General features: G+C 36.5%; 1 protein-coding gene across 1 annotated transcript; it reads left to right on the top strand.

The window, feature by feature from the left end:
- Positions 1 to 205: 205 nt before the first annotated feature.
- LOC128217370 (uncharacterized) lies at positions 206 to 17,788 on the top strand. Its single transcript, XM_052924488.1, has 8 exons — positions 206 to 281; positions 808 to 966; positions 1,589 to 1,702; positions 5,468 to 6,178; positions 6,468 to 6,611; positions 7,755 to 7,877; positions 10,483 to 10,561; positions 11,223 to 17,788. Exons 2-8 carry the CDS (start codon positions 892 to 894, stop codon positions 13,802 to 13,804), a joined length of 3,828 nt encoding a protein of 1,275 aa, XP_052780448.1. The 5' UTR covers positions 206 to 281; positions 808 to 891; the 3' UTR covers positions 13,805 to 17,788.
- Positions 17,789 to 18,793: the final 1,005 nt, after the last annotated feature.

The raw sequence follows: 18,793 nt of genomic DNA on the forward strand, positions 1-18,793 counted from the left end.
AAATGTTCCATTTGTTTAATAATAATAGTATAAATTTGTGTGATCTTTTAAGATAATTTCTAAACGAGGAAGTGCATTTCATATTATTCACACAGCTTAACATAAATGTTTGTGCCTGTCTTTGTTTTATAGCATTTCGGGTTTCTATCACTCAACACGTTTATTATTGTAGCCAGCGAAGGTCTTTGTTAGAGGACTTCAAGTGCCCGGATGTTAGCTTCGGTCAAAAGTCCGCCATTTTGCGTAACTACGAACGGCACAGAAATCAATGCTTGAAACTTGTAAGTTTGAACACAAACTGTTATTATAACGTTAACTCACACACATAAACACGAAGCTTTGAATAAGTTTTCAACATCTTTAATTTTGACCTATTTTTGTGTATTATTGAACAAATGCAGTGGCCCGATGATCGTCGCCATCGGGGGCCGCTGCAGCCGCTGTCAAAAATTGATAAACCGATGTGCGATTTCCGATAAATATGCGCTGTGTTTGTTTATATATACGTATAACTTTGAAAGTGTTGAAAATCTGAGATATTACACAACTAATATGTTTTGTTTTCTGTCAATAAATATTAATAACAAACATAATTTTAACCCAATTATTCTAAACATCAATAGTCTACATGTTAACTCGAATATTATTTATTTTAATGTTAAACCCACTCTAAAGGTAATCAGATAATCGATCATTTGATAAACATGATATAATATAACTTGTGGATATGTCTTTTAATAAATACCAATAATATTAAAAAATATATTATAGAAAATATAACTGATAATTTGTGTTGGAAATTTACAGATGGTATTGATGAACCATGAACCTCAAGGCACTGTTTTCAACAAGGACTGATTAGTCATTCCTCGTAATTCCTTACCTGTAAAAATGGGAAAACAAGATACAAAAAGAAAGAGGAAGCCATCGGCATCAATAAGACGTCTGAAATGTGGGATATGTCGGGTAATAAAAGCTTGGTCTCAAAGTTAGAATTGGTTGGATTAAACCTTTAAGGCTCTAAATTCTTCCAGAAGTGTTAAGATGAAAACAAAAGTGAATTATTTCCTGGTCATAAAAAGTTATCATTCAAGTCAAATTGAAATGACTTAGTATGTATGCTGAATAAAAAATGGCTTGTTTTTATCAACAATATTCATGCTGATCAATTACAACCAACTAATTTGAAAGAGTACGTATTAGAAATTAAGCCTAAGACTATTTTTTCAAGATACCTTCTTGATTCGTTGATTTAAATATTTGCATATATATATATATAAATGGGTTGTTTTAATATTATTAAACTTCAGCTCTTTTTCTGTCCGAAACATTCAAACGTATTGTTGTTTTTTATGGTTTTGAATAAGTTAAACAAATGAAGTTAGCTTCTAGTTATGACATAAAATTTGTTTTCGGGCTTTTAATGCACCAGTGAATTGTAACCAAGGCCCACCCAGGTCCGGGAAATAGCAGGGACTTTGACTTTCGTTCAAGCCAATTTACTGGTGCATAAAGGCAGCAGATTATAAGTAATATAAGTGAATTGTCTAACCATAAACTAATACATTTCTGTCATCCTCCATTACAGAATTGTGTCAAGGAAAACTGTGGGAAATGTAAGGGCTGCGTGGACATGCCAATATTCGGGGGACCTGGATTGAGAAAAGTGTCTTGTCTGGAACGAAAATGCCTTCACCCAAAGGTGGGTTCACAGGATTCATTCTAAGACATTTGGAGGAACAAGGTTGAACTGTAACACTAGTGCTTGATATAAAATAAACCAACAAGCACTTCTATATAAATTTCAGAAATTAAGAAATCCCAAAAAGCATTTAACCAGCCAATGCAGGGCTTCTGCTAATTTCAATCACTGAGTGCACATGTTACATACATGCTAAAGTTGTTGGTATTAAATATGCTTGTCTGTTTTTAAGAAAAGAAAATAAGGCATTCGACAAAATTGTACTTAAAAATCGGGAGCAAACTGGTCAGAATTAGCATAAGCCTGCAAGCCCTGCACTGGTAAGTTGATACTGTTGTTGATTCATGTCATTCGAAGTTGATTTATTTCTGGATTATATACAGCAAGGATTGTTGATTTCTTTAATCCAACCACTTACTGATGTGGGAGCAGTGCCAGGCATTATTTGACAGGTTTAAGAAGATTTTTTCATTAGAACAGGTATATACAGAAATAATACTTACACTAACTGAAGCTAAGGGTCACGGTCATATGATTATCTATTATAAATATTTATGTCGTGAAGCTCTTGCCACTTTAGAGTGCCTAAGGGAGCCCAATGTATGCTAAGAGGGACGCTGTACTTAGCATTTCTTACACACATTAGATACTTTTGTGTCAATCTTATCTGACTGTTATCCTGAAATCTGCCCATTTATTGTAAAGGTATAATGATTATAGTGTATTTAGACGAAAATTGTACAGCTTGACTGAGGAAGAACAGACCACATGAAGGCCAATTTCAAGCAAAATTTTGCCAAACAAAATCATCAATAAAAATCAAGGTTAAGTCTTTCATTCAGCATATGGACATAGGTATTGCTGTTATTCATTTTTCCAATCAAGTGGTTTAACAATATACCAGTCCTGGAGTTTTGTCACATTATTATGCCCCTCCTTCGAAGAAGAGAGGTATATTGCTTTGCACAGGCATGTCGGTCCGTCGCTAGACCAAAGCTTGTCCGAGTGATAACTCAACAACTCTTGGACGTATGGTCATCAAACTTGAATCAAACATGAAGGTTGGGCCTGACCAGTAGATGACCCCTATTGATTTTTGGGGGTCATCGGGTCAAAGGTCAAGGTCACAGTGATCTTTAATGGTAAAATAATTTTAAAGCTTGTCCGAGTGATAACTCAAGAATGCCTGCGCCCATGGCCCTCAAACTTGACATGGAGGTTGGGCCTGACCAGTATATGACCCCTATTGTTTTGGGGGGTCATCATGCCAAAGGTCAAGGTCACAGTGACCTTGAATGTTAAAAGGTCGTCCGAGTGATAACTTGACAATGCCTGCACCCATGGCCCTCAAACTTGACTTGGAGGTTGGGGCTAACCAGTAGCTGACCCCTATTGTTTTTGGGGCTCATCGGGTCAAAGGTCAAGTTCACAGTGACCCTGAATGGTAAAAGGTTGACCCCTATTGTTTTTGGGGGTCATCGGGCCAAAGGTCAAGGTCACAGTGACCTTGAATGGTAAAAGGTTGTCCGAGTGATAATTCGACAATGCCTGCACCCATGGCCCTCATAATTGAATTGGAGGTTGGGCCTGACCAGTAGAAGACCCCTATTGTTTTTGGGGGTCATTGGGGCAAAGGTCAAGGTCACAGTCACCTTGAATGGTTAAAGGTTTTCCGTGTGGTAACTTGACAATGCCTGCACCCATGGCCCTCAAACTTGACTTGGAATTGGGCCTGACCAGTACATGACCCCTTTTGTTTTTGGGGGTCAGAATTGGCCTGACCAGGAGATGACCCCTATGGTTTTTGGGGGTCATTTGGCCAAAGGTCAAGGTCACAGTGACCTGGAATGGTAAAAGGTTGTCCGAGTGATAACTCTACAATGCCTGCACCCATGGCCCTCAAACTTGACTTGGAGGTTGGGCCTGGCCAGAAGATGGTCCCTATTGATTTTAGGGGTCATTGGGCTAAAGGTCAAGGTCACAGTGACCTGGAATGATAAAAGGTTGTCCGAATGATAACTCAACAATGCCTGCACCCATGGCCCTCAAACTTGACTTGGAGGTTGGGCCTGGCCAGAAGATGGTCCCTATTGATTTAAGGGGTCATTGGGCCAAAGGTCAAGGTCACAGTGACCTTGAATGATAAAAGGTTGTCCGAGTGATAATTCAACAATGCCTGCACCCATGGCCCTCAAACTTGACATGGAGGTTGGGCCTGACCAGTAGATGACCCCTATTGATTTTAGGGGTCAAAGGTCAAGGTCACAGTGACCTTGAAAGTGAACTCGACAATTCTGGACCTATGGTCATCAAACATGACATGAAGGTTGGGCCTGCCCAGTAGATGACCCCTATCGACTTTGGGGGTCATCAGACCAAGGTCAATATCACAGTAACCTTTAACGCAAAAAAGTTAACAAATCTTCTCCCACTGATATCTCAACAATGCCTGAACCTATGATCATTTAACTTGACATGGATGTTAAGCCTGACCAGTAGATCACCCTTATTGATTTTAGGATTCATAGAGCCAAAGGTCAAGGTCACAGTGATTTTGAATGGTAAAAGGTTGTCCGAGTGATAACTCAACAATGCCTGAACCCATGGCCTTCAAACTTGACTTGGAGTTGCATCTGACTTGTAGATGACCCCTTATGATTTAAGGGGTCATTGGGTCAAAGGTCAAGGTCACAGTGACCTTGAAAGAAAAAAACTTGTCTGTGTGATAACTTGACAATGCCTGCACCCATGGCCCTCGAACTTGACATTTAGGTTTCTGGTGACCAGCTGATGACTGGCTTTTGAGTTCATATAGTCAAAGGTCATGGTCATAACACACTCTATCCTCACACTTTAATGGTCATAATCTTAAAACTGCCGTTACTGCCTTAACGGCAACAAATCAGCTGTCATTTCGGTCCATGCATATTTCATTCAATTGTCCATATAATCCTGACAACATGGCGCTCAAGGGGGGGGGGGGGATAATGTTTGACAAACATCTCTTGTTATTATTGACATACAGAATTATATAATATGGATAAAACCTTTTTTAGTAAAAACCGATAGCAATACATAGATCATTTTATATGTGCAGTTAAACTCACATGACTAAGCCCACGTGGTAATTTGCAGATTTTATTACAGACACAATTTTAGACACCGTTCATAAATTTTACCTGATTCCCTTTCATGAGCATTTGATTTCAAAGAACCACTTTCAACTGCTATGAATAAGATGATAAACAGACTACCGCTTTCCACCAGATATAGCGTTCCACCATATACTGCTCTTTAACCAGTACTCATGCGTGTCAGTTCAGATGTCTTATTGAAATGACTGTAGCAGCAAGCTGAATTCTTACACTGAAGTTGGAGCAATCATTCAAAGTACAATTGAACATTCACTTGCCAGCATGAATTTTGAACGTTTGTCACCCTATTTTCCACAAGTGATTATTCTGCTTGGTTAGATATTATTTTATATATTAAGGTATGTGTATATACTGGAAAAGAATGTTGCCTATTTGGTCATTTTTTGCAGAGTAAAAACCTAGATATTGTGATTTATAGCCTTCTTATAGATGTGCAAAATTTGAGCAAAGCCATAATTTAAAGGCAGTCCAAGACATGTACTCATATCACTAGTGACAATATATGTTTGTAATATTGTTTAGCTGTGCCCCCTTCATTGACCAGAAAAAAAGACATTGGCATCAGCTTGTCTTGTCTTGTCACTTGTCATGATTTTCTATTGGCTTCCAGGAAGCATTGAATACAAACCAAAGACCGAGATCTAGGACTTCATCATCAAAAAAAAGATTGGAAGTCAGTTTTGGACCCCAGAAAGAAAACACAAAAACAGACAAAAATGACACAGGTAGTATGAAGTTGTTCTTTCCAGCACCACATAAGAAAGATGAAGATTTAAAACCTGATTCAAAGAAAGCCCCTGGGCAAAAGAAAGGAAATGTTTCATCAACAGAAATACCTAAATCTAAGGAAAATCTGTCTAAACCTAAGTTCTCTCAACTGCCCAGTAAAAGCAGTACAATGAAGATGAGTGAAGCAGTCAAAGTACAAAAATCTGGCTCCAAAGCAGAAAAACTAAAATCTGTTTCTCCGGCAACTCTTCCTAAATCAGTGTCCAAGTCTGATGTAACGTTCACTGTAAAAAGTGGTGATGGCACCCCATTTTCACAAGCTAAAGATACAGAACATGGACAAGCAAGATGTAATCCAGTGGCAACAAACACCAACTATAAACCCAGTACAGTATTGAAGCCAGCAGCATGCAAGACATCAGAGCATTTCTCCTCTATGATAAGAAAGGTTCGGTCAGCTCCGGATCTTAAAACGGTCCAAAAGGATCAAGAAATAGAATCAGGGGAAAAGGTGCTGACCCCAGCAAAGGCTGAAAGTCCTGAAACAAAGAAAGTTGTTCTGCCTAAAGTCACTCTGGATTCAATGTCAAAGGTTGGCTATAATTTTTTGAACAGATTCTTGCCTTCAAAGTGCATAACTTAAGATGTATATATCACTGGATTTCTCTTATGTCTCAAACGTCTTCAGGTTACATTTTACACCTACTTGTAATTCATGTTGAATGCACAACAGATTTCAAATGGTAAAATAATCATATCACTGATCAATTTCATTTGAATTGGTACAAAAAAACAACAAAAACATTTGGAATTTACTCTCATGGTGTAAGCATAAGTCAAAATGAGAATGTGTATATAATGCCTTGAATTTTTTTTAATAGTCAGAATTGAAGGAGTTCATCCCACGATTGTTGAAGCTTGTGACTGGTCGGGCTACAGTTTTCCACAGTCGAAGGTCTGCAAAGCCAGAGTGGTGGCCAGAGGACGTTCCCTGGGTTAACAGTTACTCAGACTGGTTCTCTAAGGTAGGACTGGTACAGGATTGTTGGTGTTTCAATGTTTTCAACAGTTAAAGGTCAACAGAGCTCGAGTGGTGGCTTGAAGATGTTTATTTATTTACATAAAAAAAACGTTCTTGGAGAATGCTACCATCCCGGATAAACTTGTCATTCAAACATTGAATAATCAATATGTTTTGATAAAACCTACTTTATTAAAGCACAAAACAATAATTTGGATAGTGCACTCAATATGAAGATGATGTAGGTTCGAAGTTTATTATGTTTGGATATACAGCTTTATTGTCACCAGGGCTTTTCTGTCCATTTTGGAAGATAGACTAGACAAAGTGGGGAAATTTCGGTCGTAAAATTTACTGATTATGGGGAAAATCTCAGACCTTTTTTGTCAGTTTTGGGATAAAGTCCCTGAGATTGTTTGAGTGATGTTAGAAACTGGCAATATTGGGAATAACAATCATCAACAAAAGGCAATATCTGGGCAATAATATTCTGTTTTTTAGTGTATTTAACCATGAATGTCGTCCAAAAGTGTTGATAAATACATTTATAAGTGTAAATGATCTGATCAAATGTTCCAAAACATTTCCAGTGCAAAAACTCTGCAATAACATGCAAGGTGTTTAATAGTTGTGAAGCCAGGGATTTTTGTGACAGTGATTTCATCTCATTTGGGATAATTTTCTTGAAATTGGGAAAAAATATTCATATTTGGCATTGGGAATACATTGATTCAGACCATGAGATGGTCAGAAAAAGGCCTAGTCATTCAGAGAAAAACAGAACATTTTTGCTGAAGCATTTTGTAAAAAATATATGATAGCAGTAATTTATTATTAATATATTATATGAAAAAGAATAAATAATCATTAGTTTCTTTGGCATTCCTTTAATAAAAAGTTGCGTGGGAGTGCGGCATTTTGTTTCAAAACTGAAGTTCAAAATAATTTCTTAAAAACATTCATTAAAAGGGAGTCAGAACTGATTGTGTGGATAAAGATATGAAGCAGGGTACAGAAAATGAATTTGGCAGTGCCTGAGAAACTGAAAAGGTGTTTTTTGTTTGGCCTAAATTGTTAAACTATAAAGTTCTGTTCTTATAGCTAATCATATCATCAACTCCTATGCCAACACTTCACATCATTACAGTCCTACTGGGCGGATCACCTGAAGATGGTCGTGATGAATTGTTATCGTTACCTAGGCCAGGAAAACTTTCTCTACGCTAGCGGCGACCCCAGAATTCAGCAGGCCAGAATGTCAACCGATGAAGTAAGTGATAATTTTCTTCAAGGTTGAACAATGTTGATACTGCGGTATTTAATTAAAAGGCATCACATAGATAAAAGCAGAGGCTAAGGTCTAAAAAACAAACATTTGGTTCAGATCAGCCGACCCTTTCTACGAAATAGGCGCTGACCCTACTCATAGTCAGCTGGAAATATTTACTAAAATGTATTTTTTTTAGTGTGTGTTTTTAATTCTTTAAAGCTTTTTACTACTTAAACACCATTCTCCAATGACGACAACACCATTCTCCAATGATGACAACACCGTTCTCCAATGATGACAACACCATTCTCCAGTGATGACATCACCATAATCCAATGATGACAACACCATTCTCCAATGATGACAACACCATTCTCCAATGATGACAACACCATTCTCCAATGATGACAACACCGTTCTCCAATGATGACAACACCGTTCTCCAATGATGACAACACCATTCTCCAGTGATGACATCACCATAATCCAATGATGACAACACCATCTTCCAATCCATTCTCCAATGATGACAACACCATTCTCCAATGATGACAACACCATTCTCCAATGATGACAACACCATTCTCCAATGACGACAACACCATCCTCGAATGACGACAACACCATTCTCCAATGATGACAACACCATTCTCCAATGACGACAACACCGTCCTCCAATGATGACAACACCGTCCTCCAGTGATGACAACACGATTCTCCAATGAAGACAACACCGTTCTCCAATGATGACAACACCGTCCTCAATGATGACAACACCGTTCTCCAATGATGACAACACCATTCTCCAATGATGACAACACTGTCCTCCAATGATGACAACACCGTCCTCCAATGATGACAACACCGTCCTCCGATGATGACAACACCGTCCTCCAATGATGACAACACCGTCCTCCAATGATGACAACACCATCCTCCAATGATGACAACACCGTTCTCCAATGATGACAACACCGTCCTCCAAAGATGACAACACCATCCTCCAATGATGACAACACCATTCTCCAATGATGACAACACCATTCTCCAATGATGACAACACCGTCCTCCAATGATGACAACACCATTCTCCAATGATGACAACACCATTCTCCAATGATGACAACACCATTCTCCAATGATGACAGCACCATTCTCCAATGATGACAACACCATCCTCCAATTGACAACACCATTCTCCAATGATGACAACACCATCCTCCAATGATGACAACACCATTCTCCAATGATGACAACACCATCCTCCAATGATGACAACACCGTTCTCCAATGATGACAACACCATCCTCAAATGATGACAACACCGTTCTCCAATGATGACAACACCTTCCTCGAATGATGACAACACCGTCCTCCAATGATGACAACACCATTCTCCAATGATGACAACACCATTCTCCAGTGATGACAACACTATTCTCCAATGATGACAACACCATCACCATTCTCCAATGATGACAACACCGTTCTCCAATGATGAGAACAACGTTCTTACATAAAGCCTAATAAAACAAATAAATGAAAAATATAAAAAGCCTGCCTACTCTACCTGTTTTTGAAAAGGATGAAACCATGGTTATTGTTTTTTTTTGCCTTATTTACTTACAAATTATTTTTGTAGTGCCTAGATCTGGACAGTGCCTAAGTAAATAAAGACCTTATAAAAGCAATTAACACCCCCAAAAAAGATGGTCTTAAGCTTTTAGCTTTCAATCAAACACCTATACAAATATTTGTATTAAGTTGTCATTTGAACCTTTTAATGAAATAAAATATTTTTAAACCAATTAAATCTAAGATATTTATTATATGAAAGGATATCATAAAAAAGACATCCAAAAACTTTTATCTGGACATGTAAGAGGGTAACATTTGATTCTTCCTGGTTGATGAACAATTGCACAAAGCACAAGGAGGAAATTTAATATGAATACACAATGCTGTGAATTTAATTTGTGTGTGTATCAATAATGTATTGTTGTCATAAGGATAAGTTTTCAGGTAAGATTTTGTACATATTTGCTTACAAATAATCATCATTTTGTGGTTAAGTTAATGCTAATTGATTTTAGCTTTGGGTCTATTTCCTGGGGAAACCAGTAATTGTGTCCTTTTTGAGAGCCATGAGCATGTTACCTTGGTGGGTGAGAGGCAGACACCAATACCAACTCTCACTCTACTTTGGTTGTGTCATAAAGTATTTATCCATTCAAAGCTTTTGAATAAGGTGCTATGTTGCTTAGAAACCTGGTGTTGATTTGCAACTTCTTTTGCTATGCGTAGTATTAATTGTTGGAAATGGTCTTGTAACTTTGTGAAAATTAAATAAATAGGAACACAATTTGATTTTTAACTCTGATATAGATATTCATAATTTGTAAATGTTGGAGGGATGTCACATGATTACCCTGGACAACTTGGATTCAGTATTTTTTTTAAACCAAGTAGGTCAATATGGAGAGCAGTCTATCTGATTTAATCTCATGTCAATTTCTTTTATGCTATATAACGATTGTACTTTTATTTTCATTTTGTTGGTACTTATTTAAGCCGAGTTGATAAATTGAACATGAACGTTTTTCAGTGGTGTGACGATGAGGACATGGTGAACACTGGGTCCTACCCTTCCACCCCTGTCAAAATAAACATGGTCATACCGAAAGGTAAGTGATGCAGCAAAATTTCAAAATGCACAGATATAGCAATGGACATACACATCCACTCCCCTAGCAAAATATATTAAAGATATTTTTCCCAATCTGGAGAAAAAAAAAAACCTATCAAAAGTAAGAAAAAATAAATATATAGTCTTTTTACCTGCAATTGTTCATCTAACATCCTAATGAATTGTGTGATGTAAAGTTTGGAGTTTTATTGATCAGTAAAATGAACTGTCATGATTTATTGCAATAAATAAATAAATTTATTGCAATAGATATTTACACCCAAAGGATTGGTATTTCAGCCATTTCATGTCTTTTGCAAGGGAAACAAGACTAATATTTTTTATCATTTTCTCATTTGCAGGAAAAAAAAAAGCTTGTTCTTTTAACTGTAAAATGTTCTTTTAACTGTAAAATTTCCCAATTTATTTTGTAAAGGGATGATTTTTTCTCAATATGGCATATTTTGCAACGCAAATTTTCCGAAAGTGTCTCGAGTCTTTTTTCCCAAAATGGGTATGAAAAGGCCTGCCATAAACTTTGCTTTCATAATTGTCAAGTTATACCCTTTTTGAGTGAAGAAAAGAACAATTTGTGTTGGTGTTATCTTCAGGATGCTATTACTTAACTCTTTAATTATGATCTTGTTGTATTTTACCAGATCTGTTCCTGCCCTACTCGGCCGAGATCTACATCTGCTACTTCTGTGAGAAGGAGTTTATTCAGAAGGACCGTATGCACAATCACCAGCGACAGTGTCCAATGAGGCCTCCTGAACTGTGTGGCTTCCGATCAGAACAAGCCGCTTTCTCCAGATTTGATGAAAATCTGATCAACCCCAAGAAATCACAGGATATTCCAGAACAGAAGTGGTCAAATCTTCCAAAAGAGAAATTTTTACCGGCTATAAACTTGATTCGCAAAACCGATGCAGCTGCGTACATGAAGCGGAGGCCAAGTGCAGAAATAGACTGTGACATTGAACTGGACGGGGTGGAGACTAAACCTCTGTCCCCTGTCCATCTGAATTCTCCAACAACCCTTATGTCTCAGTTATCAAAGGACGAATCTGGCTCAGCTAGGAAAAGGTTGTCCTATTCCTTTTCAGTTGACAAAGATAACACTAACATTGTTGATTTAGGCTCCAGTGAAGACTCTGACGATGATGAGCAAAACAGTGATAAAGAGGTGGAAACTCAGCAATCAAAACCTCCACAGTTAAATCTCTTAAATATCCCCCTAACGTCACCGCTAGGACAAAGAGTGAAGAATCATGTTCATGTCACATCAACACTTTCTATTGTCTCAGATTCAGACTCATTTTGTAGGACTCCAGTGAAAAACGCCTTTCAGGAAAAACTTAGAAAAAAGGCTTTGGCGTATCTCATGGTTTATAAACCTCGACAGAAGGCTAATCTTCATAAGCAGAATCATACATACAAGTTCACAAAACTACAGAGGAAGGAGTTTTTTACAAAAGTGAACTACGGAATTAGTCTTAAGAGTTACCAGCTGTTAAAGAAAATGAAAAATGTTCGAGTCAAGTTGCCAAAGCTGTCAAGAAAAGCTTTCCTGAGATGGATGTCAAGAAGAAAGCTAGATAGGGCGTTGAAAGGGAAATTCAAAGGTCTTAAAGTTGGTGGATGTTCTCTGGATGAGGAATTCAGCACTTCTGATTGTGAATTCCCTTCAGGACCCTGTCTACTTGCCCCAAACATAGATAAACTATTGGGCCTGAAAAAGAAGTCAAGCCAGAAATCTGCTAGTGCTCTTTCCCTGACTAACTGTGTGTCGGAGGAGCTTGAGGCAGAAGTGTCGAAACAGAAGCTGACCTTGTACAGGAGCCTTCTGTATGAGATGTCTGTTGTTAAAGCGACAGTTGTTATGGAAGATATTTCTGGTCCTGCAGAGGGCCAGGTACAAGTTAAGCAAGAAAATAGTGCTGATTTTAAGAAAATAATTGCAAGTGAAGAAACAAAAAGTGGAAACAAGGTAGGCTCAGAAAGTTACAAGACACTTAGAGCTGTTCTAACAAATCCCTCCAGTATTCATAGTGACAAGAAGTTTAGCTGGTCCTCTGTTCAAAGGTCTCCGCAGGACGATTCTGCATCAGTAGTATCCATTTCTTCTGGAGATGAATCTCTCAACTCAGGGTGCTGCTCAGGGTGTAAAGAAAAATCCCATCTCCACACAAGTGGCAGAAAACTGCTAGAATCACCGGTTGTACTTTCAGGAACAAGGAAGGAGTTTTTAGAGCCATTAAGTGTGAAAATTGACCCCATAACTACCGGTCTGAGTAACGAAACAGCTTTCCCATCTCCCGTTTCTATAACAAGCGAGAGTCCGTATTTCTCCACACCAGGTAGCATGACAATACCTGGCTCTTTGGATGAATTTAAGACTCCGCTGCAGGCAGATGAAAAACTGCAATTGCTTTTATTTAAGTCAGATTTAAAAGAAGATAAAAGCAAGTCTCATGTTTCACCAAGTGCAGTAAAATCCTGGAGTTTACGGTCCAGTTCAGGTAATAAGGAGCAGACTGGGCGTAAAACCTTGGTTGTTAATAAAGACAGTGTAGGACTGATCCCAACAAGGACATCTCCACGCAAATCTGCTTCAAGTCCAAGCAGAATGGTCAGTGATAATTCAAAAGAAAGCACTAACAAACTTTTTGAATCTGAGAAGAGAGAAGAAAGTAAAAGAAAATTCACTGTCACTCTTCTTTCCTCAAAAGGAAATCAGGAAAAGGTTGAAAAGGTGACGACATTGGTTGATAATTTGAAAAAAGATCTGCAAACAAAAATATCAGGTACTTCATTACCCCACAGAAAAGTTAACATTGACATAAATACTGATAAAGAAGGGATAAGAAAAAGCCTTGTGTCTGTCAAACGTACAGAAACACTGAAAGATAGAAGAGCTTCAGACACAATTAAACAAGCCAAGTCCATCTTGTCATTAAAACGAAAGCGTGAATCTGACATTGCTGATAAGGGAAGAGAAAGTCCAAGAACAAAAAGGTTGTGTTTGAGTTCACAAAGCACTCCAACTAGCAGTCCGCTTAGAAAGTCCTTGGAGACAGGCACTGGCTTGAGACGAACCCAGTCATTTGCATGTAAACTTGATGGTACCCAAGTGTCAAAGCCTGACTCACCGATGACCAGATGTCGATCACTAGTCCTTGGGACTCGCTCGAAGAGTCTCCTGTCTTTGGATGATACACCCACTTGGCAGAATAAGTGATGTCTCTGTTTTGTGAACAGCTGTGGAAGTGTAGAAATGAATGCTTAAACTGGATTGCTTGGAACGTAGATGGTATCACAGTTACGGCACACATTTATGCCTTATTTACATTGGTTTCGAAGTTATTACTAGAAGATTTTAATGTGTATTTTAGTGTTTAAATGTGGATATTTGTAAATTATTCAATTCATTTTGAATGTAGCTGTTTTGACCACCTTGCATTTAATTCAATCCTATTTTAGCATCCTTGGAACAAGATTTGCTAATTTTTTACGAAGCAAGTGGGGAATTTTTGTCATTTTGGCAATCCGATGTAGCCTAAATCAATTGCATTATGGAAGCTGAAAAAGAGAAATGGTGTCATGTCACATTAATAAATTGTTATTGACAATATCCTACATTATTGTTAAGCAGGGGTTCTAAAGTTGAGGATTGAGAGCATTTTACTTTGGACTACTGAACAATTATAGATTGATTTTGCTTGGACAGTTGCATCAAAATCTGCATCTAAAACAGTAGAAGTACCTTAAAATGAATGTAATTGACATTTTAAACAATTTAAAGGGGTCTACGCCCCTTTTCCCTGCTTTGGGCATGAATCCCTCATACTTAAAACGCTTATTTCATGATTGACAGATATCAGCTGTTTGAACGCCTGAGTTTTAATGAACAGTACACAGTATTTTACTCTTCAGGATATTATTTCTAATCAAACTTAGAGTCTTTATCATTGAAGAAATTAAGAAATTGTCAAGCATTTAATGCTGCAGGAAGTAAAATGAAGATTTTTTTTCAACATAAAAGTCCAAATTAAAAAATTGTTAAGCATTTAATGCTGCAGGAAGTAAAATGAAGATTTTTTTTCAACATAATTCATAATTCTTTGTTTTTCATTGACTCTCTTTTCAAAACATGACTCAATAATGTTGAGTAATTTGGTAAAAGCAGTTATAAATAATTAGCTTACAAGAGAAATGCCTGCAAATAATCTTAGCCATTCAATCAAAGACTTTTGAACTAGAGCAATTTGATTCTCTACAAAGTCAACTGTCAATTTTTACCACCTCAACAGTGAGTTTCAACACTTCAGATAGTTTGGGGTTTTTTAGCAAGCATAATTAAAAGCTATGATTGAATTGCATTGGTTGGTGAGGCAAGGTTAAGTTCACTTACAAACAATAATATCATTCATCAGAAATATATGTCTTAGCACTGCTATCCCCGCTAATGATAAGGTTTAAATTCCCATGTATATAAATGTAGTTTCATGGTTGGCTATAGTGAATGCTGTTTGTTCACTGTATTAAATGGAAGTTTGATTGGAATTTGTGGTTGTATATATTATGTTATCAATACCTACAAAAGCAATGCGTTTCAGCTACTTTCATCATTTTTGTGTTCAAAGATGTGTTCTGTTATAATCTCATTCCTGTGATATTTAGATTAACCATTTATGCTTACACTTCATGTAGAATATGTATGTATGATGAAAATAGTGTTTTAAATGTAGATATGTGCAATGGTTTTAGGCATTTCATGTGTAGATAAACCTATATCAGACCGATATTACACTGAATGACTGCCGGCATTTTGTATGTTATGCCAAGTAAGTCTGCAGAAATTGTATGCTTGTAATACTATATGTAAATAATATAAGTATTTTAGATATTAAGTAATGAATCATATGTAAGTTCAGCGATTAAGCAGTCATGCTGAAAGGAGAGCCTAGATGAATTATGCCAGAATTCTACTTTCATACAATGTTTAATGTACATGAAATACAAGGTACACTAAAGTTGCCTATTAAGCCACGACCATTTTGTGTTTGGTTAAGGTAATGTTTTGAACTGCTGTGCATGTTGGTGTATAAACAACAACAATTTAGGCCAGTGCCATTTTATAACATAACAATCTGGGGCCTGTTTCAATTAGCATCTCGGTCGTAAATTGAAATAACTTGCCACAAATGTTCACCATACAGTGACAATGTGCAGAGACCATGTAACAGCTTGAGTCAAGGTCACACTTAGAGGTTAAAAGTCATTTGACTATAATATGGCTATATTTCATGTCCTATGATCACCATACTATGACAATGTGCAGAGCGCATGTAACAACCAGCTCTGTTCAAAGTCACATAAAAAAGTCATATGGTTACATTTCTTGTCCGCTCAGTATCTCTTGAACCTCTTGAAGGATTTGAAATACCTTGCAACAATATAAATTGAGACCATGTGCAGAGTGGGAAACTTTTGATCACAAAAACAATCACAAAAACAATGCCTTTTTTTGCTATGTATGTAAACACTCAACTCAACATTGTAGTTCAAAACTTAATTTACAAGACAATTTTTTTTTAATTGTTAGATAGAATTGACATTCCTACAGATTTTAAGTTTGTTATTTTTTAATAAAGATCCTTTAAAACAGGGCCCAGTGGACTTATTAAAAAATATGCAAAGTAGCGCGTTAACCAATCAAAAAGTGGACGAAACGGCTGTACATTTATTTTATTTTTAAATAATGTTTTATTTCCAATCTCATGTGTTTTTAAATATTACAAATTTGCACTTTTATTCATGAATTATTTGACTATATTGATTAAAAATTTCAATTGCTGCGAATGTTTTGAGTATGCACAGGGCATGTGATGAACAGCAGAGAGAGAGAAAACCCATTACACACCCTGTCACCAGTTGGTGCATGTATTCCTGTTGTGATTGTTACTTGTACAAGTAAATGTCGTAAGATCAAGTGCATTTAACTAATTCAATGAGTAATCATCTATTATGTATGTTCAAAATATTGCCAAATACCTTGTCTTAGCACAATGAAATTGTCCGTATTTCTCCAGTAACAAAGCTTTTCTGTTTATTAAAGAAAAAGTTGAGGCTATTGTCAAAGCCAAAATTAAACGTTGAACATAACACAAACGCATGTCATGATTGGTACACATGCTGCTACAGACAATACACTCCTGTAGTAGAAGGCCAATAACTCTGCCCCTGTTATTGAAAATAAAACACAACCTAACACAACAGAGCAGCACGGTGCTCTGGCTTGGTTACAAATTCATTTTAACTTAAATTCTATCAGACATGCAGTAAATTATTTTGTATTTTCAATTTCAAAATATATCACTTAACAAATGATTTTGTTTATTTGGATTATAAGTTTAAGCTGAGAAAATTTAAAACTTAATATTTAATTTTAATTTTTTGGGTATGTAACCATGTTCCCATATTCTACTACTCTACCATGTTCCTCATATTCAACCATATTTTGACTTGACTCCTATTTGTATTCTGAGCCATGACGGAGGTTTATGATCAGTTTCATGTCATGTTTGATTCAGCCTCCACAAAAACTTCCAAAGTCTTAAATTATTGTCAGTTTCTGTCAAAAAATTGCAGTAAAAAATGTTGTGTATATTTTTACTCAAACATTTCACAATTATTGCAGCATATTTTGTAAAAAAGCTTATATGAAAATATTTTTTAGCATTTTAATAATTTGCTTTGGTGAAGTTCAGATTTAGACTGAAGACCTTTTGTAAACATGGGCCATGTACATCTCGTTTAGAAGTAATTAGCTGGTTTGTTGTTTTTTAAGATTAAAAAAAAGGTAATATGATAGCCTTGTTTCATTTTTGGTGTGCCAAAACTTTAACCTTGGCTATATTTTAAAAAAAACATTCAAGACGTTCAAATGAAACTGTGTACACATGTTACCCGAGACTATAGACACACACTAAGTAAGGCCTATAACTATATAGCTTTAAAAATCCATGTTTCCTTTTCCTTTGAAAAAATAAGATAAACTATTATACTTTCATAGCAGCAAATCAATGTTTTGATTACATTTATGACTGATTATTATGTGTGTATTACAAGTATTATATGTTAACTTTGTCATGACGTAATCATACCGGTTAATTATTTTTTGAGCTGATCATGGAAGTTTCTTAATACATTTTGAACATCAGGATGTGTTTGCTTTTGATTTAGCTTTCTTTGGTGTGCTGTGTTGTTTGTCCTGTTTGGTCAACATTTTGTTTTCATAAAGGGTCAAAAACTACGTGAATAGAGAATCTTTTACACTGTCGAGGCGACATTTTCTACCCAATTTTCAGGCACTTGTGGGAATTTTTATCACATTTAATCGTTAACATTCTCCTTAGCACATCTTTTCCTGAACCACTCTGAAAATTCCAGCCACACTTCACAGGAATGTTCCTTGGGTGGTCCTCTTTCAGATCCCTTCGATAAAAATGGTTCTATGCAGAACTCTGTTTGCATGGCAACCGAAAGGAAAATACATCTTCTCACAAACCACTGTCACGATTTCAAATAAATTTCATAGAAATGTTCCTTGGGTGAACCTGTATCCCTTCACACCAAGTTAGTTCGTAAAAAAAACATTGCCACCAGGGGGCGGGGATACTTTTTACCAATTATGTCTATATGAAGAGCTGTGTAAATTTTCTCCTAAGAATCCAGTTGCCCGATTTTAAAATTACAGAAATTTTCCTTAGGTGACCCTGCATCAAATTCCTTCCACCCATGTTGATTCATAAAGCTGCATGAGGGCGGGGTTACTTTTCACTAAATAACTATATTAAAAACTGATCTACTCAGTATCCACTTGCCCGATTTTAAAATAATTTCGTAACAAGGTTTTGAGGTCTCTGTCAAATTCCTTCACCCCATGTTGATTCATAAAAAAAAAACATTGTCTGTGTTCTTTAAAAATCTTTCGTTCAAAAAACATTGTCCCGATTTCAAAATATTTTTACAGAAATGTTCTTTAGGTGACCGTATATCAAATTCCTCCACCCCATTGTGATTCATAAAAAACATATGTCTAAATAGAAAACTTTCAAAACCACTTAAGAAGCCATTGGCGCGATTTCAAAATATTTTCACAGAACTAAATCAAAACTATTATTATTTTACAATTATTTTATTGTTTTTCAATTAATCATAGAAG

This window comes from Mya arenaria, chromosome 14 (genome assembly GCF_026914265.1).
Source record: "Mya arenaria isolate MELC-2E11 chromosome 14, ASM2691426v1".
Classification (NCBI taxonomy): Eukaryota; Metazoa; Mollusca; class Bivalvia; order Myida; family Myidae; genus Mya; species Mya arenaria.